The sequence below is a fragment of the Saccostrea cucullata genome, unplaced genomic scaffold, assembly GCF_032062105.1.
Source record: "Saccostrea cucullata isolate Sc308-1 unplaced genomic scaffold, CSIRO_AGI_Scuc_v1 ctg6811, whole genome shotgun sequence".
NCBI classification, from domain to species: Eukaryota; Metazoa; Mollusca; class Bivalvia; order Ostreida; family Ostreidae; genus Saccostrea; species Saccostrea cuccullata.
The window spans coordinates 7,501-33,927 of NW_026928486.1; the positions used below are offsets into that span (position 1 = coordinate 7,501).

Sequence of the window (26,427 nt, forward strand, 5' to 3'; positions counted from 1 at the left end):
CAAGGCATGACCCTGGGGCAAAGGGCGTGGCCTCAAGGTCACTTTGAAGTTGACCTAAATATACAATTAAGAAAAATGTTTATATTTTGCTTACTATAAGGACTAGGATCATCAAATCTTGTAAGTTGATGCATCCTAGGACTTAACATCATGTTAACTCAAAAGTAGGTCATGGTGACCTACTTTTTTAATTTTGCGGGCATTTGTTTTCAAATTGATTTGAAGGCATATTTTGGACACTTTAAGGCCTATGATCATGAAACTTAGTAAGTTGATGCATCTTGCGTCCTTGAACAACGTCAACCTAAAAGTAGGTCACCTTGACCTACTTTTTGAACTTTATGACTTAACCTTTTTAAAACATTTAATCCCATTATTTCAGGCACTGAAAGGGTTAGAATCATCAAATCTTGTAAGTTGCTGCATCTTGGGACCTGAAAACATATTTAAGAAAAAGTAGGTCACTGTGACCTACTTTTAGAATTTTGCAGGCATTTGTATTCAAATTGTTTAAAAGGCAATTTTTGATTACCTTCAGACCTAAAATCATCAAACTTGGTCAGGAGATGCATCTTGGGACTCTGAAAAATGTCGACTAAAATGTAGGTCATGGTGACCTACTTTCAACATTTTATGGCTATATTTAAGTATCTTAGGTATTTATAGGCTTAGAATCATCAAACTTTGTCAGTTGATGCATCTTGGGTTTTCAGAGAGTGACGACCAAAAATTAGGTCATGGTGACCTATTTTTAACATTTTATGGCTATATTTAAGTATAACTCCGGTACTTATTGGCTTAGAATCATCAAACTTTGTCAGTTGATGCATGTTGGGTTTTTGGAGAGTGACGACCAAAAATTAGGTCATGATGACCTACTTTTGACATTTTATGGCTATATTTAAGTATCTCCAGTACTTATTGGCTTAGAATCATCAAACTTTGGCAGTTGATGCATCTTGGGTTTTCAAAGAATGTGACCAAAAAGTAGGTCACGATGACCTACTTTTGAATATCTTAGGTATTTATTGGCTTAGAATCATCAAACTTAGTCAGCAGATGCATCTTTGGACTCTGAAAATTGTTGACTAAAATGTAGGTCATAGTGACCTACTTTCGAATTTTATGGCTATATTTAAGTATCTCTGGCACTTATTGGCTTAGAATCATCAAACTTTGTCAGTTGATGCATCTTGGGTTTTCGGAGAATGTCGACCAAAAAGTAGGTCACAGTGACCTACTTTCAACATTTTATGGCTACATCTAAGTATCTTAGGTATTTATTGGCTTAGAATAATCAAACTGTGTAAGTTGATGCATTTTGGGTTTTCCAAGAATGTAGACCAAGAAGTAGTCCTAATTGGCTAAGAATCATCAAACTTTGTCAGGTGGTGCAACTTTGGTCTTAGGATACTTAGGGTTAGAGGCTTCAAATACAAGTGATAGATTGTACAATTTATCAGAAGAGCGATTCAAGGCCCTTGGGCCTCTTGTACTGAATGTCTTACTGATTAAAGACGTCAGCAAACCCCCCCCCCCCCAAAAAAAAAAAAAAAAAACGTTGATCGTCTTTACGTTGTTTAGAAAGCTTTCACACTCACCGGTTCACTATCTTTGTTTGATACTCGAATTAGAGTCATTTATCATATAAAGTTTCGTTATTTCTGGCTCGCAAGCATGTTTCCTACACTCGCAAGCATGTATCGTCTGTCGTTTGTTGTTTTCAAGTAAGTTACATTGGACGCAAGCTTAAACTGACGTCAAGTTAATTCCGGTTCTTTCAAACGCGCAACTGACGTTTCGAGAATTCTACGGTGAACCGTACGCACATAATTTCCACGCATGTGGCATTACCATTGTGTTCCTGTTGTCACGTGTGTTGCTAAGGCTCAGGGTAATTGAACGGATTGTTAACTGCGTCTAAACCAATCAGATCTTAGTATTTAACATGAAAGTATAATAATACTCAATATCCCCTTGGTCAATAATTGTTCAATTTGTCAAAAGGTATCCTTGGTCTAATGGCTTCCATCTGTTAAAAAAAACACTGGGTAGTGAACCTTAGGCAAGGGGATATAATTAGAAAAAATGAAACAAAAATACTGGTTGCTAAAAAAATCTCTTCTCAAGAACTGATGTTGTAGATAAAAATTTGTCTGTCGGAGAATTACCCTCAGGCAAACAGCATGGTCTCAAGGTCTCTTCAAAGTTGTCCAGAAATTACTTAAATTTTATTAAAATGTTGATATTTTGCTTACTATAAGGACTTTTTGTCAGTTGATGCATCTAAGGACCTCATTAGTCATTACGTTGACTTAAAAGTAGGTAAAGATGACTTTATAAATATTGAGACCATTCTTTTTCAAAATGATTTAGAGGCATATTTTGAACAATTTCTGGTCTATGCTCATTAAACTTTCTTAGTTGATGCATCATAGGCAGGTTTGTGGATAACCACTTGCCCACTTGCAAAAGCAGGTAAAATTTGTGTGGGTGATTAGATATTAAAAAAGAACCTGCGTCGAAGATGAATTCTGTTTATAACTTTCAATAAATTAAAAATGGTTTTCATCTTTTTAAGAGGAATGAAGTAAAAAAATTTTAATATTGGGAATTTTTAACAGAAATCATTAATTTTACAATTTTTTTTCAATCATCTCAAGTTTTTGGTCTTAGTCATAAGTTCTTTTTGTAAAAGGGACCACTGGTTGCCCAAATGGAGAATGATTTTTCCCCGGAATACAATCAAATTTCAGTTTTATTTTTGATGTACTCTCAGTTTCAGAATGAACGCTCTACTAACCTAGATTATTTATGTTGCGTACAAGCATATTCTTCAAACATATATGTGACTTAGATCAAACATGGCGATTTATCGTTTCGGTTATAAGGAAAAGACCACTAATTATTTTCCCATAGAACTCTATAAAAACCTTGGGCCTTCTCGGCACTTAACTAGGACAATGTCAGAAAAATCCTTAGCATCATTAAAAACTTCCTTCTGAGCCCTTGCAAAAAAAAAAATGAAAAAAAAATATATATGGTCCTATGGCGTTTATATGTCAAAATTGCAGTTATTTTCAACTTATAGCGATCAGCAGTAAATAACACGCTACATCAAAAATCATTAATTACTACAGTAGTATATAAAGTGTATACTGTATATAAAATGTATTTAATAATACATGTATGTGTTCATGTGGTAGTGTTAGATACAGGTGCATGGCTTCCTACTATCTTGGGCTAGTGGGTTAATCTTCAGCTCAATTGGAAGAGCACAGAGGCCCTGGGTTCAATCCGAAGAAGAGGCATATACATGTAAATGTCTCTGTTCAATACAATTGTTTGTGGCAGGTATCGGTTTGTTTCAGTGGATTTGACACATGAATTGATGGTCAGTAGCCGGGAATAATGAATCTGTTAAATCTGTTTATAGAGGGTGTTGCCATTCAAACTGACAAGACTTCTCCCAATACACTGCTTACCGTACCAAAGTACACTACATCATGATATATATCTTTCTTAAAAATCAACTTTTTTCCACTTGTATAAGTACTAACCAGTAAAGCTACAGTCTCATTAGAGAATTGTAGTTTATTGTTACGCTTTATTTGTTCCTTTAGACTTACATACTCTTGTTTCTTTTAGACTACTTGAAGTTTTGGATAACCTCAATCAAGACATTTGGAGGCAAAAAGGCACCACTGTTTCTTGTTGTCACACACACGGAGAAAAAATCTAAAGATGTAAGTATTCTGTCTTATAGAAATGTGAATTTTAAAGGAATAAACAGATCTCCAACCTATCGTGAGAATGCACAATTAAAGCCATACTTTAGAAATACAAACACAAGAAAAATTTTTAGCCTATAAAGTTATAAGATTGGTTAAAGTCTTTACAAAATGAATTCGTTTCTATTTATGTCTATGACTATGGGCAAAATTGGTATAATAATTCATGTCTTTAACTGTAGACGTAGTTTTTTCCACAGGGTCATAATTCCGCGGAATCTCAATTTCTGTTTAATCCGCGAGTAGAAAAGTATGCAGATTTCCTAGACTGTCACTAAATGCCTTACATTTATATAAAGTACATTTGGACAAATTTCCATGGAAAATTTGTGACCGCGTTCATACTAGTGTTAATTAATACCATGCGAAAAATGTACTACTTGATGGCTTACCTGAGCTGAAAACTGAAGTGAGCTTTATGGATCACCCGTTGTCCTGAGACTTTCCATTCGATCTGTTTTTTTCTTTTTATAAGATTTCTTATTTTTACTTCTTAAGAACCACTGCGCCAAAATTAACGAAGTTTGCACATAGCATCTTTTGCTTTAGGAAATTTTAAATTTTCAAAGCCGCAGTTTTAATTCTGTGAGCTCAATTTGACCATGTTTTTTTCTTGAACAAATATTGAAATTTAACTTTATTTTGTTTTAATACGAAATCATAGTTTTGTATTCAACAGAAAACTAAAGTTTTCTTCAATAGGAAATCCAAGTTTTACATAGAAATATATAGGAACAATCTTTAAAAATCTTCTTCTCAACAACCAGTGGGTCAGAAAAGCTGAAACTTATATGGAAGTATCCTGAGGTAGTGTAGATTCTAAATTGTTAAAATCATGACCCCGGGGGGTAGGATTGGGCCTGAAGAGGGAATCCAGGTTTTATATAGAAATATATTGGAAAAAAATCGTCTTCTCAAGAATCAGTGGGCCAGGAAAGCTGAAACCTATGGCGAAACATCCTGGGGTAGTGTAGATTCTAAATTATCAAAATCAAGATTGGGGGGGGGGGGGTAGGGACCATAATAGATGTAAGAAGAGGGAAAAACTGGTAAAGAACTGTATCACCAAAGTTACTCAGGTGAGCGATATTGCCCATGGGCCTCTTGTTTCTTCACAATATTAAAAAAATTAAGTTCTGACATACTCCATGTATAATATTGACTTCATGTAATTGAAATACATTTATATTCACAGAGAAGTTTTATATAACAAACCTGTTAGCTTTTAAAAGGAAATTATCAACATTGATATTATGAAACTGAAATTTTCATAACATGAATTATATAAATGATCAACTGCCTCTAATATGAATATAATGGCAGTGTCCATGTTAAATGCAATGGGAAACCCAAAATATGTGTAGGACGAAAAAGTAATAGAAGATGCACAAAGACAAAATGTAATAAAGATTCTATGAAAATTTCATTCAGTGGTGTAAGAGGAGTTGCGGATAAGGGATGGGTAAACCTAAAGCGTAACAAACAGATGGACGGACATCCCGATTAATAAATACCCTCCCGCTTTTCAAGCAGGGGATATAAAAAAGGACTAATGTAGGCAGGCAAGAATTACGACCCATGCCTTTTTTTGCTATTCAATGTCTGTGAATGTCTTTCTTAATAGTGTTGCAACACAAAAATTCTTTAACAGTTGTCTGTATAAAAGTGTATTTGAAATAATAATATTGTTCCCTCACTAAACCTCCCGATCAAAGATTTTATTTTACACCATGTTCAATTCCGATGAGTACTTTCAGTACTTTGATTTAAACTTGGCCCCTCTTTGGAAGGATGGGATCACAAAAGGGGGTCATAGTTTTGCATAGAAATGAGCTTAGTGTTATGGCCCAAGATCCCCTTGTAGTTAGTTCTTGTTGTTGCAAATATGTCATATGGAAGAACTTTTCATTGATGAAAACAATGATGCACACAACCAGGCTTGCTTAGGATGTTGAATCTGACCTATATTTTCCAGATGAGTGATCAGGTTTAAGTTTTTGGAGCAGGTCCATTCCCAACTCACTATAAGCCCTGCCCATGCCAGACTTGCATAGATGATGCATTTAGGAATGGAAACTATCACTTGCTTCAGATGCTGGATTTTACTTACATTTTCCAGAGGAGTGACCAGGTTTTAAGTTTTTGGAGCAGGTCCATTATTCCCAAGGAACTATTATCCCTACAAGGACCAAACTTGCATGGATAATGCATCTATGAATGTGTACTACAAGACTTGCCTCAGATGCTGAATTTGACCTACATTTACAGTCTAAACTTGCAAAGATGATGCATCTAGGGATGGAGGGATGGACACCACCAAACCTGTTTACGATTCTGGATCTGACCTCCATTTTTTGATTAGTGACCAAATTCAAGTTTTTTGAGCAGGTCTATTTCCAGGAAACGTTATGCCCTACCTGGATAAAACTTCCATGGATGAAGCATCTAGGAATGGCCACTACCAGACTTGCTTTCGATGACCCCCAAGGGCTGGACGGGGCCATAATTTGAAATAAATTGAAATATATATGGAAAAAAACTTTTAAAATCTTCTTCTCAAGAACTACTTGGTCCGGAAAGCTGAAATGTATGTGAAAGCATCATTGGGTAGTGTAGATTTTAAATTTTCAAAATTATGACGGTCATTGACCCGTGGGGTAGGGTCAAAATACCTTATTTCAAGGGGGAAATCTGGTAATTTAAAGAACAACATGATCAAAGCTACTCAGGTGAGGGATGTGGCCCATGGGCTTCTTGTGTTATAAATTTTTTTTCCACTTGGGATTTTAGCAACAGCAAATCAAAAGCATTTCGCCATAAATGTGTAGCATGCTGGATAAGCTATCTGATTAGAAACAGAAAATTAGTTTTATATATTATTCCTGTCACACTGAGGATTAACGATCAACATACGAGGGTTGATCCAAAGGTAATGTCACAACCTTGATAAAATTGCTATTAATCGACGTTAAGCAAGAAAATTATACAAGATGGAAGCTTTATTTATTTGAAATCAGACCTGAAAAATTCAAAGGAATATGATGTATACTTTCCAAAATATTAGATTTTAAACAACGTGCGTTTATGGTAGTCGCCGAAAATACATATAATGTCATATGACGGATACGCACCGTCATACTTTTAAGTGTTTCCCCTTTGTTCATTGAAAATATTTGTGATTTGCAAACATTCTCACCAATTCCACTTTCTTTAAGAATTTTTGGTACCATTATACACTCACTCTTTTCATAATTAAGCCCTCTGTCATTTTTTTTAACAGGAGCACAAGACAAACTTAAATATTCACATGTGACATGTGAATATTTAAGTTTGTCTTATTCACATGTGACATGTGAATATTTAAGTACATCTGTCTTTTTTGACAACACCAGACACCATTGAACGTTTCCGTCCGATCTTCATGTCCTCTGCTAATCATTCAGTAACCAATCACCTGCCCAAAATTGCTGAAACCATCGATTAAGGATATCCGATCCTCAGCCAGGAAGGACAACTCTTTATAATTTAATTCAAAAAGTCTGAAAATAAAGCTTGAAATGGAATTTTTTTCATGCAACAATTTTCATTTTATGCCTCTATGTATGATTCAATGTTCTTTAATGTTTTAAAAAAGTTAACATTTGAACCTCATAAAACTAAATACAACTTGCATATTTAAAAAAATCAAAGTTCTTTTAATTTAGCCTTAGTTACCAATGTTACTAAGCATGTCTTGAAATAAGAAGTGATTTACTGTGTTTTCTTTGAAAGGAAACACTTCATGCACAATGCATTATGAAGCGATGGAAGTAAGTAAGAGAAAGTAAAGTACCGAATAAGTATAAAAATCATGCAATTTTCTTTAAAAGCCTGGATACCTATGATTTTTATTCCTAAAATGTATTTCTTGATCAATTATCAATTAGAAAATATGCAGTAGGTAGTTCTAATCGCATTTCCGGAAAATTTATTTGAGATTTACTAATTTTCCCTATATAATATGATTAAATTTAAAAATGAAGTTTAAAGAAACACCGTGGGTAAATACATTTTACTTTGAGAATTTAGAGACATCTTTGTGAGCATTTTCAATTACTCAATGCCTGATTTTCAGAACCTGAGGATCGGATAACCTTAAAATGTCTCTTATTAACATTCTTTATTCTGTAAGTCTGATTAATTAACTGTCGCTTGTGATGATTTCCATATTTTGAAGCAAAAATGCATTACAACTCGTCGAACTGTTTTTCCCCATTTCAACAATCCCTTTGTTCAATTCAACAGAGTAAAACAACACTGTTTATGATCAAAAATACCATTGACATCATTTAAGGTTAGGGTTAGGGTCAATTTTGAATTTTCAATTAAAGACTAGAAAATGACGAGAATTGTGTCTTTTTAGGTCACCTGAGTAAACTTAGTTGACCCATTGCTATCGGTTTTTCGTCGTTCGTTAACATTTGAACATTTTCAGCTTCTTCTCTGAAATCTCTGATCCAATTTCAATTTCAACCAATTTTTGCATATAGCATCATTGGGTGAAGGGGAACAAAAATTGTGTATTTCATGGTCCCTGTCCCCTGGGGTCTGGGGGGTGGAGCCAAAACCACTAAATTAGTGCAATCTCTAAAAATCTTCTTTACTCCTGGACATCAAGCAGTCAAACTGTTGGCATGATTGTTATAAGATTGATTCCTCTTCCAGATTGAAAATTTTAGGGCCCTAGGGTCAGGGGTTCTGCTGTTAGGATGGTGCTCTATTGATTATATAGTGAAAATGCATTAATTCTTTGAAAATCTTCTTCTCTGCTCCTGTTTAATAAGCAAATAAACTACCTATATAGTTATGATGTGCAAGGGCTCTTCTTCCAGGATTGTGAATTTCCAGGCCCCTGGGTTATGGATTTTTTTTTTTTGGGGGGGGGGGGCTCGACTTATATACTGGAAATGAATTATTTGAAATCAGTTCCTTGGTATTAATCAAACATTTTTGATTAGCAAGAGTGCCTTTTCAAAAAGAAATACGCACGCTAACTCTCGATTCCCGCTTACATTTTGGAACCACTTAGTTAAATATAAATAGCAATTTGGCCATAAAATGTTTTAAGATGTTTTAAAAGCATTTTACGCTTTCCGTTGATTTCGATAGTGAAAAAAAGTTTTACCAAAATTATAGAGTTATCTCTCTTTGTTTTCCCAAAGAAGTAATGTTTTATGAAAATCCATATAATTATCTTTAAAAAATATTAAAAATCCATCGAATATGTTAACTTTTAAAAATTGACTTGGAGGTAGGCGGGAGAACAATACTATCGTTCACAGTTGTTATGCAATGTGTGAACCTAGGGTCAGGGGTTCATATGTGGTGGGGGGCACTTCTGATTATTGCTGAATATTACTGATTAGTTGATATGCATTTTTAGGTCACCTGAGTAAAATCAGGTGACCTATTGCTATCCGTTTTCGTCCGTCGTCATCCGTTGTGTGTCATGCGTTAACATTTGAACATTTCCAGCTTCTTCTCTAAAACCACTGAACCAATTTCAACCCAAATTTGGCATAGAGCATCTATGGGTGAAGGGGAACAAAAATTGTGAATTTCATGGTCCCTGCCCCCTGGGGCCTGGGGGTGAGGCAAAAAGCACTAAAATTAGTGCAATCTTTAAAAATCTTCTTTACTCCTAGACATCAAGCAACTGTTAGTATGATTGTAATCAGCAGTAATCAGCATTGATTCCTCTACCACAATTATTAAATTCATGGCCCCAGGGTCAGGGGTTCTAGTACTAGGACGGGGCTAAATAGGTTATATAGTGAAAATGCATTATTTCTTTGAAATTCTTCTTTTCTGCTCCTGGGCATTAAATAAACTAACCAAGTGCAAAGTTGAGTTGAAAATGACTGCCTCTTTCAAAATTGTGAATTTTATTGCCCAAGGGCAAGGGCTTTTAGTGCTAGGGAAGGGCTATATAGATTTTATAGTGAAAATACAAAAATTCTTTGAACTTCCTCTTTTCTGTGGGTCAGGGTCAGGGGCTCTAATGCTAGGGTTGGGCTATAGATTCTATAGTAAAAATAATTTATTTCTTTGAAAATCTTCTCTGCTCCAGAGTATAACGCCAAAAATAAAAATAGTTTTGTTTCCTGCTACCCGACCTACCCTATTTTTTTTGCACCCGACCCTCAAGTTTTTTTTCTCAATTGGGGAGGGGGGGGATCAGGAACTTTTGGAATTTCATGTTCCAAAACTGAGAAAAAATATATATTCAATCGGTATTTCATAAAAATATGGACTTTCATAAAATACCACTTTTTTGTGCATCAAAAGACATGAAATTTGATTTTAAATAGGCAATATTGACCTATATGGCATGTTTAATTTGTTCTTGTATAAATTCGTATTCAAAGAAACACTGTTTGAAAAAATAAAAGAAAAAGGAAAAATAAAATAATTTCCCTACCTACCTACCCTATTTTTTTCAGACTGATAGCAGGAAACAAGACTATTCTTTTTGGCCTTAAATAAACTAACGAAGTAAGTAGTTATGTTGAATAAGGCTGTCTCTTCCAAAATTGTGAATTTCATGACCCCTGGGTTAGAGGTTCTGTTGTTAGGGTGGGGCTTTATTGATTATTTAATGAAAATGCTTAAATTCTTTAAAAATCATTTTTTCTCCACCCCGGTATTTAACCAATGTACATAGTTATGAGAAGGAAGGATACCTCTTTGAGATTTGTGAATTTAAGAGACCCTGGGTCAGGGATTCTTGTGATAGGGTGGGGTTCTAATGTTTATTTAGTGAAATTTGCATGTATTCTTTGGAAATGTTTTCCTTTGTTCTTTTTGTATTATGCCAATGATCTTAGTATATATTTATGACGAAGAAAGCTGCTTCTTCCAAAAATGATTATTTCACTGGCATCTGGGAGAGAGGTACTTAGGGGAGGGGGGGGGGGGGTTAACATAGTCTGAAAATTATTTAATACTTTGAAATCTGCAAAGTTTGGTATTAATCAACAACATGATGAAATAAAATTTATAAAATTTCCAAAGCTTTGAAAGATGTGGCTCCAGTGTCAGTGGTTCCCGTGGGATGGGGTGCACAACTGATCAAGTGGAAATGCATTTTCCCTTAGTTACTCTGATCTACCTCTATAAAATGAAGGCAAATAATCATTATTAAATTAAAATTTCAGTGATATTTAGGTGATATTTGTGCATCTTTTGGTATATTGCATTTGATAATATGACACCAAATATAAAAGATATGGACACTGTGATATTACCTTTGGTTCAACCCACGTACATTTACGATGTCAACAACAGACTTGTCTTTAAGATAACTAAATTAGCATCGAAAAATATACGATAGTTTTAAAAAGGCAAGAATTTCGAAAACAAAAAAAACTGTAGATATGTAGTACTTTTTCAGAAAAACTACCTTTCGTCTGCTTTACATCCAACGTGAAAATATATATAACAATTGATACCAAATTTACAGTTTTGTTTTTAAACAACTTTTAATATGTAGAAATTGTACTGCTGAAAAAACATGTAATTCCAGGTTTTTCAATTATTAACACATAATATAGTATTTCAGTTATATAATCGTAGTACACAATCAGTATAAAAACATCTTCATGCTAACATTGTTTCCTTCTTCAGGAAATAGAAAAGTATTTTGGGGAGTTTTGGAAAGCTGTACCAGACGAGGACAGAGATTGGTTAAGTGAGTCTCTGAATGATCGGGAATATGCAGTAGGTCTGAAGACACTTAATGATAATACCAAGGAAATACTAGATTTAATGAAAAAGTCCATAGTGGAACTTTTCACAGATGAGAACAATACAAAAGTTGAATTGCCTTCTTCGTGGGCTTTAATGGAGCAGTTATTGTATGACGGAGGCTGGAAGGTTTTGTCCCTGAGTGAAATCTGGAAGCTCAACACATCTCTTCCTCATGAATACCAAATCAAAAGTAATGAAGAAATGACAAAATTTTTAAGATGTTTCCATGACAGTGGCCTTCTTTTGAATTTTGAAGAAGTGGAATTGAGGGAGCATGTTATACTAGACATTCAGTGGCTTGCTAATGCTTTCAGCAAGATAATTGCTGATGAAAACCACATCACTAAAGACTGTAAAAGAAAATTAATCAAGGAATGGAAATCCTTCAACAAGACGGGGGAACTTAAAGATAAAGTGATAAATGCACTGTGGAAAGATGAACCCTCTTACGTGAAACATAAAAATGAAATTATGCCATACATGGAGAAACTTCAAATGCTGGTACATTTGAATGCAGATGAAGCTGTATCAGAAGATGGCATGTCATGGTATGTCCCATGTATGAACAAAAAGCAGTTCAAAGCTGACTTCTGTGAAGATAAATGGGAATGCTCATCCATATTGTGCTACCGATTCACTTCGTTTGCCATGTTTGTTTTCTACAGACTGATAGCATACTGCATAAGTTCTCTTAGATGGAGTGTTGCAAAAGATGAAGACAATGATGGATGTCCATGTCTTTATCAAACAGCAGCAGTGTTTGATCACAATGAACACACTGTTGTTGTTGGCATATGTAATGACGATATTCAATTGCAAGTGCTGAGAATCAAACCGTTGACTATAGACAAAGAAGTATCAAATGAAATTGGGGACTCCATTGATAAAGCAATAGAAAAATTGACAGAAACATTTATTGACACAAAAATATTCCACAGAGGATACAAATGTCAAAATATTATTTGTGATGAGAGAGATCTATCTTTCACCCTTGCAAGTGAGCTGTCCAAAATCAAAGCTGAAGAAACGCAGTGCAAGTGTCAACTTAAGGAGAAACATATGATAAATGTACAGATGACAGTGAGTTTTTGGGAAAAGGTAAATAATGTTTATTAACTAAATTTATCCATAAGTTAAATAAAAGGTATGTAGAATCATCTTGTTTGTTTATCATCGTGTTTCTACAATTTTCTCCAAACAAAAGATACATGTAAGTGATGGATATTATATTTGGTTTTCTTTTATTTATCTACATGACTTAGAACTAATGAGATCCAATTCACTTTAAAATTGCATGATGTGATAAAAAAATTTATATTTATAAAATCCCTTTAATCTCACAAATAGCATTATGACGTACAATCTTAAATTTAACTTACTGAAAAAAATATTATAAACTTAATTTGTTTTATAAAATCTGTGTACAATTTTGATATTTATACTTCTGTATGTATCTGCTTAATTTACGTATCTAATATGTACAAGAAAGGTTAATTTTATTTCAGACAAAAATGAGTGTCTCTAAAACTCCAGTGGCCTCTGGTAGACATGAACTTGAGGGACGATCGAGATTCGCAAAACTTGGAATGGCAACAAACGATGTGTTAAATCAGGCATACAGAGATATACTAGAGATGGAAGTGCCTCCATCCGATATTGAAAAGAAAGCTAAAGCATCAGCGGTTTACAAAAGATTGCGCCCAGAGCAAGAACAACTCTTGCTAGATGCTAAGCATTTGGGATATAAGAACTTTGACATTTCATTAACATACACATTAATCCGAAACATTTGTTCAAAGATCCCTAAGCCAACAAAAGGAAAATGGGGAGAAGAGCCTGCAGCAGGAGAGGTGACAGTGGGTGACGATATCGAGAGAATTAGGATAATTCGAAACAGTTTGACTGCACACGTGAGATCAGCCTCCACCTCTCAGACAGAATTTGATGATACCTGGACAACGATGTCTGATATCTGCAGAAGACTGGAAACATTCACTGGGAAGAAATACTCAGATAACCTGAATAGCATTTATAAACTGACTTTAAAAGATGAAGATGCTTTGTTGAAGAAAGTCATGTCAAATCTGCAAAAATTAATGTCAGATATGCAAGAAGTAAAGTCAGATGTGAAAAAATTAAAGCAAAATTGATGCCGTAAAGGCAGTGCTGCCAAAATTAAACTTTTAACGCATCGAAAAACATGTATGCAGAGTGACTATATTTAAAAAAAAAAAGAAAAAAGAATCAGCCTTTATCAATTGTAAAGCAATATAAATATCATTTTTTTTTATTCATGAAAAATCAAACTTTTAGAAAGCAAACATGTGAGAGAAAATGGGCGAGCAATAGATGCAGTCATTTAAAAAAATACCCACAATGATTTTTGATTCATAACCCTCCAATCAATATTCAATACCGTATACCGGTTAAGTGGAAATTCTAGCGAGAAGCAAATTAGCGATTTCTCCTTAAAAATGGGTATTTATTTTTAGCGAGATGTAACTTTAGTGATTTTAAAAAGTTATTTTAAGAAGCTATTGCAAATAAGCGAAATTATTTTTTTAGCGATATTCAATTTTAGCGATCTTGAAACCTTTGGTTATAATGCCAAAATTAAATCCTCGCTTAAATGTCTGCTTATATGGTAAGTATTTTGTATTCCTTTTGGATAACTGTTCTTTTTATTGAGTTTCAATAGCTTTTCATTCGTAGACAGCCTTCAGAATCGCGCGCTAAAGGTATTTTTAGGATTCAACAGGATTTACTTCCCCTCTGACTTTAAATGACGCAGTTGGATGGCTCCTATATATTGAATTAATGGTTAAATATGTTCTGGAACTGTTTGATAATGATGGATAAGGACGGACTTGCCAAAAAGAATTCCACTGGGATAACAATAATCATGGTGCTCAAGACATTGAACACAGTGAAACTGGACATTTTATGTGCTTCTTAGCCAGCTATTACTAGATATTAAAGAAATTAAAAGGAAGCTATGCAAATAAACCGAGAAAATATGGAAAGAAGTCTTACCAAAATAAAGAACAAATCTATTTAACATTTTTAACGAAACATGAACTCGGCGTCCAACTCTGAGACAAAATTCAATAACAGTGGGCCTTGTGCGTATGAATTCTGTTCAGTTGATATATTTATGGAATGTCACCCGTAGTCAACCAATTTTTCTGTTGCCTCACTGGTGATAATGGCTTCATCATTAATCGGAAAATAGTACTTTTAACAAATGTATAACATTTAATCAAAATCAATTAATTTACATGAAAGTATAATGTTATAGAATTGTTAAATTCAAGAAGGTTTAGAGACAATCAAATCAAATGTCAAAGAAATAGAAACAATGTTCACCCGTAATGAAGGAGCTACAGATTAGGAGCTCGTTGAATATTGTGTAGGATATTAAAGAATTGTATGTTTTACTTAATATTATAAGAATGGAGAGTGCTGAAGAGTTCATTTTAAATGAATGTGTATCTTATACTGCTTGTACCTATTTCAGAGTAGCTGCTTAGTTTAAAATTGTATGGAAGTGTCGGACAAGAAGGGAATATGTTCATTCACGATTGCATATTTTTAAAACACAGATTTGCGATCGACCTTTGTTGCTTGTGTTGATATGTTTATTTCATTTTGCTTTTGTATTGTAAACTTAATATCCAGTGGGATCAAAGTATTACAAAATGTTTTTCGTTTATTTGAATATATTCGTATGTTATATTCTTATTAGTACACAGATTTATGATCCTACTTTGTTGCTTGTGACAATATGTTTACTTTATTTTACTTATGTATTGTGTACTTTATATCCAACATGATTCAACTAATTGACAGAATGTTTTATGAAAGTACAAAAATATACATGGATATAATTACATGCCTCTTTGGGCCCCTACTGAAAACCTTGAGGCTTAAAATGTTGACAAGCTCACTGAAACGACAGTGAATAAGGACAGGGTCACTTTGTTGATCCATCTGTATGTGAATCAGCAATCAAATCAATATACTGAATTTTTTTTTCCACCTGTTAGAGGATTTTTTGGACTAACGGGAATAACAATGCCAATATACTGTACCTGTCCATATACATCCATCAATTATTTTTCTAAAATCACAGATCTTCATATATTTATTAATTATACTTTAAGTGAATAGATACTAGACAAATTTTGACATATTCAGTAATTGCATTATGTATGTCTATAAATTTATATGTAGGCATATTGAGCAGTGAGGGATCTTTTTCGTTCTAGCGCCTACTATAACACGGGACTTCGGTTAAAATACAGTCTTATCTAAGGACTAATCTCATCTGTATGACCAGTCTTTAAAGGGGCATAGACACAGTTCAGCTAAAAAAATATTTAACTAGGGTCTTTCTAATGATCATAAAAAAATTGAACTTCATTTGTTGAGATACAAGACAGATTTAGAGCTCCAAACCTTTGTTATGTAAACAGATCGAGTTCGTGTCATGTTTTGTTTACATTGATTAATACATGTATACTAATGTATGTTTGTTTAAGGGTCCTCCACACCATGTGACTTGTGACGTATATAGAGAAAAATACTTTTACTTCCGGTTTTATAGAATTTATGCATGAACGATTTGGCCTAGCACCGTTTGTAAACAAAGAACGCATGGTATGATCACCTTGTTACTTATGGAAAAGGATGTGCATTTTTTTTTTAAATAAAAGGACAACAGGCGTCTTGGATTACGTTACATAATAATTCGTAATCAACAGGTACCTATGGGTATGACGAGAAACGTTTAGGTTATTTATACTTTCAGGCTAATCAACCGAGTCTGTTTTGATGGATGAAATTTCGGCACACTAATTTGCGCGTTTCAATAATACAATATCTCATTGTGTGTTTATAAATATTGATAAAATAGTGTGCGTTTCTAGTTTTCCTCTTTTATATTTGTCCAGTTCAGTGGCCAGTAATTACTAAATATACATAGTATGGTGACGTATGTGGAGACTTGCCAAAGTTTTTGAGTCCCGGGCAACAGGAAAGATAACTCCAAAAAGGAACTTTGATACCAAAGATTTTGAAAATGTTTTTTTTTCTACATCAGTGCATTTAATTTTAATTCAATGTTTCGATGTAATGTAATTCATTAATGTTTCTTCTCTAAAAAAGGAGTCCTTATTGATTTTTCTAGAGATGTATTTCAGAGAAAATGAGTTTTATGTACTTTTTATATAATATATACATTTCTGTAAAAAATATGTTGATTGAAAAAATTAAGTTTTTAGCTCACCTGAGCCAAAGGCTCAAGTGAGCTTTTCTGATCACATTATGTCCGGCGTCCGTCTGTCTGTCTGTAAACTTTTCACATTTTCGACTTCTTCTCAAGAACCGCTGGGCCAATTTTAACCAAACTTGCCACAAAGTATCCTTGGGTGAAGGGGATTCAAGTTTGTTCAAATGAAGGGCTACGCCCTCATTCAAGGGGAGATAATTGGGAATTAATGAAAATTTGGTGGCATATTTTAAAAATCTTCTTCTCAAGAACCACTGTGCCAGGAAAGATTAAACTTATGGGGAAACATCCTCAGGTAGTGTAGATTCAAGTTTGTTCAAATCATGACCCCCAGGGGTAGGGCGGGGCCAAAATGGCCGACCAAAGTTTTACATAGAAATATTTAGGAAAATTCTTTGAAAATCTTCTTCACAAGAATTACAAAGCCATAATTTATCATATTTATATGGAAGCATGCTCAGGTAATGTAGATTCAAGTTTGTTCATATCATGACCCCCGGGGATAGAGCGGGGCCAAAATGGCCGACTAAAGTTTAACGTAGAAATATATAGGAAAACTCCTTAAAAATCTTCTTCTCAGGAATTACAAAGCCATAATTTATCATATTTATATGGAAGCATGCTCAGGTAATGTAGATTCGAGTTTGTTCATATCATGACCCCCGGGGATAGAGCGGGGCCAAAATGGACGACTAAAGTTTTACGTTGAAATATATATATATATATATAGGAAAATTCCTTAAAAATCGTCTTCTCAAGAATAACAAAGCCATAATTCATCATATCTATATGTAAGCATGCTTAGGTAGTGTAGATCAAGTTTGTTCAAATCATGACCCCCGTGGGTAGGGCGGGGATTAAATGGCCGACCAAAGTTTTACATAAAGATTTATATAGGAAAATTCTTTAAACATATTCTTCTCAAAAATGACAAAGCCACAATTCATCAAATTTACATGGAAGCATCTTCAAGTAGTGTAGATTAAAATGTGTTCAAATGATGACCCCCGGGAATAGGGCTGGGCCAAAATGGCCGACTAAACTTTTACAGAGAAATATATTGGAAAAGTCTTTAAAATTCATTTTCTAAAAATAGCAAATCCATGATTGGTCATGGGACTACTTTCGGATTTAAACTTTACAATAAAAACCATAATCTACTTTTTCCTACCCTAAATTCTCAGGTGAGCGATGTGGCCCATGGGCCTCTTGTTATGATTATCCTGTGAGCTTAGAAATATACGAAAGGGTAAGACAAAATTTGTTGTGCTAAGTACGAAAACGCCTTCGGAAAAATTTCTTGAAACTTGTGAAATTTGTATTTTAAAAAATCCGTATAAATTACATTTTAATCCCTGGACAGTTTTTAAAGGTTGATATGCTTGTGAAAAGTAATGCTCAATAATATGAAAACATAAGTTGTGGGTGTGTGGAGGACCCTTAAAGCAAATAAATTCAACAAAGAAGTTAATTCTAATTAAGGAAAAACTGTCTTATTTTTCGATTTCATGAAGTGATGAATCGATTGGAATGCGAGATAATTATCATAAACGCCTTCGGCGTTTATGTATTAAAGAGGCTGGGTGGTTGTGGCCATTTTTAGACTATTTTGATCTCCTTTAGAAGAAGAGCCCCATATAAAGATATAATAAAATGATCAAACTAAAAAACTAAAATTTATGAAATTTTTCTTTGCCAAATGATAGTTGACAGCTTAAGATATCATATCCCCAAATTTAAGTTATTACTGGTTGTTAATTAAAAAAAACAATTTAATTTGTTGACCCCCTAGCCTCCTTAAATTATCACGCAAGCCGATCGATTGATCATCTTCATGAAATTGAAAAATCTGACAATCTGTTATTCCTTATGTTTACATGCTTTTATTCCGCCAATCCACGTGCCCAAAGCCCTGCTTCTGTCTAGCTGCTTATCCCGCCCTGCACGTGTTTTTATTTTTTTTTGGAACTGCGCCAATACATTGATGGAGAAATAAAGTACATTTCCATTTGGTAATTTTATCTCGGACAAAAAACATTGGAAATGTAAATATTTACTATTATAAAGTTTCTAGTGATTTGCTGAATTTTATTTAGTTATAAATACATTTTCAACATATAAACAAAACCAAGGCACGAACCTTGTTTACATTCTGTAGAACTTTAAGTTCTGTATCTCTTTTGTTTATGTTAATCAATAAATGATGTTAAAATTTTCGATGGTCATTAGATGATGCATAATTTAGGAATTGCAAGCATTGAAATTGGTTTTCAAAACTCAGTTGAAACTGTGTCCATGTCCCTTTAAGTCCCACAGTGGGATTCGAACCCTTTAAATCCCACACTGGGATTCCAACCCTTTAAGTCCCACAGTGGGATTCGAACCCTTTAAGTCCCACACTTGGATTCGAACCCTTTAAATCACACAGTGGGATTCGAACCCTTTAAGTCCCACAGTGGGATTCGAACCCTTTAAGTCCCATAGTGGGATTCGAACCCTTTAAGTCCCATAGTGGGATTCGAACCCGTGAGATAAGGATTAACTCCTTACTTCCCGAAACCAAGAGGAGATGCTCTCACTGGACAGGCGGCTATATCAAAAGGATTTGTATAGATGTAATATGAATCGATTAGTTTTTATCACATATTTTCCCCTTTATCCCGTTGATATAGCTCATGTGATATCGTTTATGTATCAACACTATGTATTTCTACGCCGCACGACTTGATGTAAATAAACAGATACATGTGTATGATAGAGAGAATGAATTATTTGTCAAATTTCACTTAATTCAATGTATTTTAACAAAATTTCATTCCTGAACTAAAAAAAAATAAGCGCTGAAATATTTTTTTTCTTTTATATTTGTACGAACTATTTCATACAGCGTAATTTTATTTATTACGTTATTTGGTCTGAGGTAACCGAAAAGGAACTTTGGATCAGAAATAACGACAAAATACACAATGTCATCTATAGTGAACAAAAATATGTGATAAAAAGAATCTCCCATGGTTTGTGATTTGATATGATTTCTATCCAACTTGTGTGTGTTTTCTATACCCTCGCCAAGGCTCGGGGATAGAAAACACACAACTTGTTGGATAAAAATCATATCAAACCACAAACCATGGGAGATCCTATATATATTTCATGTAATGATGAAAAAAATGGGCTTCCATTTGTAGGTATTTTAAGTAGAAAACAGTTTTTAAGGTAGGATTCTTCTGACACAAAACTATTTCTTGTATTTAAAAATTTATGAACGAATGGGTGGACTTAACTGGTCAGAAAAATCGCCGTAGATTTAAGTTTCATGTAATATTTATTTTTTCCATCATATAAGCCCCCAAAATCTCAACCGTGTATTCATGGTACAGATGGGAATATAAAACGTTCTTTTCTGGGTAAACTTAATACTAGTAAATATCGAAGGCATGGTGCTTAAAGATTTCTTGAATATCAATAGATAATCAGGGTCACGCATTTTTCATCGTCTGAATACATAGTCAGCGCATGTTTGTCGGCTGTTCTGAAGAAAACTGTAGTTATATATTAGACAAAATAATGTTATATTAAAAGAAGTTCCGACAAATGTGCTTTCATACTTAATTTAACAAAAAAAACATGTTGAAAACAAACTTCTCGCTTCCATTGTTGTTATGATTGCGATTTACTTGTTAAATATTACAAAATATTACTTGATGTCCACCTGCGAGTGTACTCGTGACATTGTATTCTTCTGCCTGACCTCTTTGTAAATCATATCTTTGAGCTTGTTTGGTTGCCGCTTTTAGAAGCAAATTACATTTTGTTTTAAATTTTGTGTTTCACCAAACTTTTTAAATAATTTCATTTTGACATCGCTGTAAAATGCTTAACACGTATTCGAATTTTTGGAGAGAGAGAGAGAGAGAGGGGAGGATAGAGAGAGAGGTATATCAACAATGACGCGGATCGGTAGCCCTGCCTTCTATAAATATTGATTATGTGACCTAAAACCCACTCCGGGTACATCCCGAATTCCGGAAGACGACACTTATGTACCGTTGCTTCAATTTTGATACATGACAACAGGGCATTGATTTTGTATAAATGTTTCACCCACAATAACCAAGTATAAGTAGCTCTTTCCATTGCTTGTAATATATTTTGGATTCACTTCATTTACAGCTTGGAGAACAGTTATATGTTTGTTTTCTTGGGGTTTCTTTTTTTTTTGAGGGGGAGGGGGGAGGATGGGACATTTTTTTAAATCAAAGTCAGTTTCTTTGTGTCAACTTGAATTTCATGTTAAAGGATTTACATTATTATAAGATTTTTGTTTTAATTTCTTTTTCTCTTAAATTTCAAAAATTACAAACATTGTAAATTAAATGCTTTTAAAACACAAAAGGGAATGATTGATTGATTGATTGTATACTGTTTAACGTCCCTCTCCAGAATATTTCACTGATATCGAGACGTCACCATTGCCGGTGAAGGGCTGCAAATTTAGGCCTATGCTCGGCACTCAGGGCCATTGAGCAGGGAGGAATCTTTATCGTGCTACACCTGCTGTGACACGGGGCCTCGGTTTTTACGGTCTCATCTGAAGGACCGCCCCATTTAGTCGCCTTTTACGACAAGCAAGGGGGTACTGAGGACCTATTCTAACCCGGATCCCCGCGGGAACAAAAGGGAATGAATTTTGTGCTTAAATTTCATTCTTCATCAATCTCTGTCTGTTTTGTTTGTTTTGAACCTATTTTATTGTATAATTCATGCAAAGGGAATGGTAACAAGTTCTTACAACTTAGAAAAATCTTTCTCATTGTAAGTTTGCTCAATTTCTAGAATTGTTTTTAAAATAATTATGATAAAAACTTTGATTGTATGACGATGCAAAAATTATGTTGATTTATATAACTCTGTCAGTTTGTTCAAGATATGTCACTTAAAAATAGAAAATAAAGTAGACTATAACTTGACAGATTATAATTCCAGTCATAAACATTTGTTGATCTATGAAAAGTACCCTCCACAAGGCAGCATTTGACAAAATGTTGTACATAAGATGTAAATAAACCTGAGATAATTCAAAATGTCTTGATCTTCTTCAGAGAAGGCTACATTTAAATACCCCCACTTTGAATAATAGGGGTCATCCAGGTTCAATCAAGGATGTACGAGGATATACCCTGGGTTTTATTCCATGCATCCTAAGGCCCTTGGCCTCAGACATTGCCGTTCAGTGGATAGACACCCCCTCTCAATGGTTACACACGCTCTCTCAGTAGTTGGACATGCCTACTCATTGGTTAGACACGCCTACTCATTGGTTAGACACGCCCACTCAGTAGTTAGACACAGCTACTCAGTAGTTGTGTCTACACAACCTACTCAGTGGATAGACACGCTCACTCAGTAGTTAGACATGCCCACTAAGTGGTAAGACACACCATATAGCCACACCCAATTATTGGTTACACACGCCTGGTCGGTGGTTACACAAGCCCGATCAGTAGTTAAACACGCCCTTTCAAAAGTAAGATACGTCCACTCTGTGGTTAGACACACCCACTCAATGGTTACAGAAGCCCACTAACTGGTTAAACACATCTTCTCAATGATTACATGCCCAGGTTAGGCATGCCCACTCAGTAGTTAGACACACCCACTCATTAGTTACACACACCAACTGTGGTTAGACACACCCAGTGGTTACACAGGCCCACTCTGTGGTTAGACACACCCAATCAGTGGTTACCATTAGCCATGCCCAACTGTGGTTAGACACACCCACTCAGTGGTTACATAGGCCCACTCTGTGGTTGGACACACCCATTCAGTGGGTACCATTAGCCATGCCCATCAGTGGTTAGAAATACCCACTCAGTGGTTACACACGCCAACTCAGTGGTTAAACACAACTTCTCACTGGTTAGACACACCAGTAAGTGGTTCGAAATGCTCACTCAGTGGTTACATACACCTACTCAGTTGCTAGAGAGATGTATAGTACATGATATAGTCGTTTGAAATAGTTGTTCCAGTTTTCACGAGATTTTGTTATCATGTACACCTGGGTGTCATCGGCATAGCAATGGTATTTGAAACCGTGCTGACGACAAATTTCTCCAACTGGTTTAGAAAAAAGACAATAAAGTTTTGGTCCCAGAACGGATCCTTGTGGGACACAAAACTGAAGATGGCAAGGGTCTGACGATTCCGTTCCAATGATAACACGTTGTTGCCTGTTAGTAAGGTATGATTTTATCCACGCTAATGATTTTCCACCAATGCCATAAGATGTCTCTAAACGTTGGAAAAGTATCGTGTGGTCTATGACATCAAAGGCAACTGAGAGATCAAGGAGTACCATTACAGCAGATGATTGATTATCAAGGGCCTCCATGATGTCATGATTAACTCGAAGAAGTGCTGTCTCCGTAGAATGTTATGGCCTGTAAGCTGATTGCAAAGGGTCCCTTAAAAGATTTTTGTCAAGATGTTCAATCAGGCGTGTGGCAACAACTTTTTCTAAAATTTTAGATACAAAAGGGAGGTTTGAGACAGGACGGTAGTTCTTATAGACGTCTTTATCGAGTTCAGATTTCTTCAGTAGTGGTCTTACTAATGCCTCCTTGAACAGTGATGGTACATCTGATTGGTCGAATGAGCTATTTATAATGTTGGTAATAAATGGAACTATAGCATCCAAGTTCTTTTTTAAAATCGACGTCGGGAGTGGGTCAAGTGCACATGCTTTGGTGGGTGCTTTTCCTAGAATTGCTCTCACTTCGTCGTTTCTTGTGGGTCTGAAGTTCAGCAATGGCTCGCCGCTGAAAGGAATATCCTTATCCATAGTTCTTTCCATGTTAAAGGTAGTAAGTTCTTTAAGACCATCTCTAATTGTGGCCACTTTGTTAATGAAGAATTCAGAGAATGCGTTAGACAACTCTGTATTAGATGTCGACGATGGTAGAATACTTTCCTGTTGTTTTCCCATCAGTGACTTCGACAATTTGAATATTTGCTTGTGGTCCTTACCGCATTCTTCAATCTTTTGAGAAAAATAGTCTTGTTTGGTTTTATAGACAAGTCTGGCTGTCGTAGAACACATGTCCCTAAAAATTTGTCGATGAACCTCTAGTCCTGTCCTACGCCAAATTCTTTCGGCTCTGCGTCTTTCGCGTTTTGCATCACAGAGTTCTTCGGAAAACCACTGGGTGTTTGGTCGAAGTAGAACAGATTTTGTACATAGGGGAGCATGTTTTTCCACAGCGTTTCGTAATGTGGTGTTATAATGGTCAACTAATTGAGCAACAGGCAAACTTTTATCAGGTATTTCAAGATTGATATCCTTTGATAACTCATCTAGATCGACATTTTTCCATTTGCGGAAAGTTATTTCTTTCTTAATGCGCTTTTGTTTGCTACATGATAGCACAGCTTGAATGGAATAATGATCACAAAACGAGTTTCTATGTGCATCGAACAAGTTTGGATCTTGCACTGATGGTTTGGTCTTAAGTATAGTGGATTCAGATTTTGTTATGAGGAGATCCAGTATATGTCCACGATTATGGGTAGCTGTGGTAATATGCTGTGTCAAGTTATGATCTTCTAATGTTTGTAGAAACCGTACAGCATTCGGGTTATTTTCATCGTCGATGTGAAAATTAAAATCTCCAGTTATTATAGTCTCTTGAGGGATGGTGACAGTTTGATCAAGGTAAGAATTCCATTGGTCAAAAAATAGACTTGAAAATTGCTTGCAAGACATAGGGACCTGGATGTCGACTAATCTTCTTAAATTAAACCAGGATAAAACCGAATTGATAATTTTTACAACGAAATTCCAATCCAAAAATGTGCCAGTCTTACAACTTAAAGTTGGAGAAAGTGTCATTAACAGTGTAACGTCTGTACGTAATCTAGGCATCCACTTTGACAGATTTCTCACTATGGAAAAGCAAGTAGCGTCCATCATTAAAACATGCAATTATCATCTCAGCAACATTGGAAGAATTGGGAGTTTCATCTCAACTGATGCGTGCAAAACTCTCGTGAACTCCTTAGTTACATCTCGACTGGACTACGGGAATAGTATAATTGTTGGCATAAACAAGAGTTCTGTGGAAAGGTTACAAAAATCCAGAACAATGCAGCTCGACTTATTACAAGGAGACGAAAATACGACCACATCACTCCGATTCTCGCTAAATCTCATTTGCTGCCAGTGGAGTTCCGGCCAAAGTATAAAATCCTCGTTTTTACCTACCTTGCTGTGTACGGTTTTGCGCCCGAATACTTACAGGAACTTGTAACTGTCCGTCAAACTAACCGCACACTAAGATCTGACGGAAGTTTGCAGCTCAATTTACCAAGGGTGCGCACCGGGACGTATGGTGAAAGAAAATTTAGCTATTCTGCTGCCCATTCATGGAACAGTCTCCCGGTGCATATTCGCCAAGCCAAATCCATCCAGTGTTTTAAAAAAAAAATTGAAAACTCATTTTTATAAATTACCATTTGATTAACTTTTTAGATTGATCTATCGATTGAATTTTTATTTGTTTTTCTTAAACATTATATTTTTTAGTCCTTGTAATTGTATTTTTATTCTTATTTTATATCAAAACAAGACATTTTCAATATAAGTAAAAATTTTATTTTTAGAGTAATATATGCAATGTTTTATGTACATTCTATGTAAAGCGCCTTAGGGTGATATTTTTATTATATAGGGCGCTAGAAATTTATATTATTATTATTATTATTATAGTGGGTTTTTTTTTTTGGAACGGTCATTTGGGGTTTTAGAATTTTTTCATTACTTATGCAGTAATATACCTTCATCACCTGCATACGGAGTGTATATATCTCAGTTGATTCTATACGCAAGAGCATGCTCTATGTATGAACAATTTCTAAGACGAGGTAAATTATTATCAAGTCGTTTGATGAAAAAAGAATATCAGCAGTCTCATTTAAAGTCATTTCGTAAGTTCCATGGTCGATACAATGACCTTGTCAGTAAATATAATTTATAATTGAGGTACATATAAAACTGCTTGGTGTTAAAATTTTGAGGTTATCGTGTGCATGTTTTTAACCTAAAAATAATCCACATAAAGAGAAAATTTCAACTCATTTTTACATGTCTTTCTCGCTTCATATTAAATATGTTGACTTTGGGAATTTAGCGTAGCACGAACCACATCTGAAACCACTATGAAAAAATAAAAATGTCATAACTCTGTCAAAAATCATTGAAACGACATTCAAAATCGATTTGTATCTCAAAATACACTGACTTCACCTTTACACTCACCCACCTAAAATCAGCTCTATACATGTATCTGCAACTAGGGTTTTAAAAAAAGTGTACGGAAAACCAAGTAAGGCAGACAGACTAACAGACTCAGAGGAGGCCTATAGTCTCCTCCGGTTTCACCGGTAGGGGACTTATAAGTGGGGGGAGGGGTAGATATTTTCCATTGCTATTAAGTTTTTGAATTTAAAGCATCACCATTTTTGAAATATTTTTGATTATAAGTGAATGGTTCAATA

At 34.9% G+C, this 26,427-nt stretch overlaps 2 protein-coding genes across 2 annotated transcripts in view; one reads left to right on the forward strand and one right to left on the reverse strand.

The window, feature by feature from the left end:
- LOC134277726 (probable serine/threonine-protein kinase pats1) overlaps positions 1-16,046 on the forward strand; it is a 17,277-nt gene extending 1,231 nt beyond the window's left edge. The window contains exons 2-4 of the mRNA XM_062760043.1: positions 3,649-3,746; positions 11,457-12,677; positions 13,085-16,046. Of these exons, the coding sequence (XP_062616027.1) occupies positions 3,649-3,746; positions 11,457-12,677; positions 13,085-13,729 (1,964 nt within the window). The 3' untranslated portion in view covers positions 13,730-16,046. The remainder of the gene's footprint in view (positions 1-3,648; positions 3,747-11,456; positions 12,678-13,084) is intronic.
- A 7,262-nt stretch (positions 16,047-23,308) lies between these two features.
- On the reverse strand, positions 23,309-24,637 carry LOC134277728 (uncharacterized). The gene has a single exon (XM_062760044.1). It carries the CDS (start codon positions 24,635-24,637, stop codon positions 23,309-23,311), a length of 1,329 nt encoding a protein of 442 aa, XP_062616028.1.
- Between the last annotated feature and the right edge of the window lie 1,790 nt (positions 24,638-26,427).

Bases quoted from the DNA above. Each gene is read 5' to 3' on its own strand.
- LOC134277728 (XM_062760044.1), bottom strand. From the start codon at position 24,637: ATGTCTTGCAAGCAATTTTCAAGTCTATTTTTTGACCAATGGAATTCT.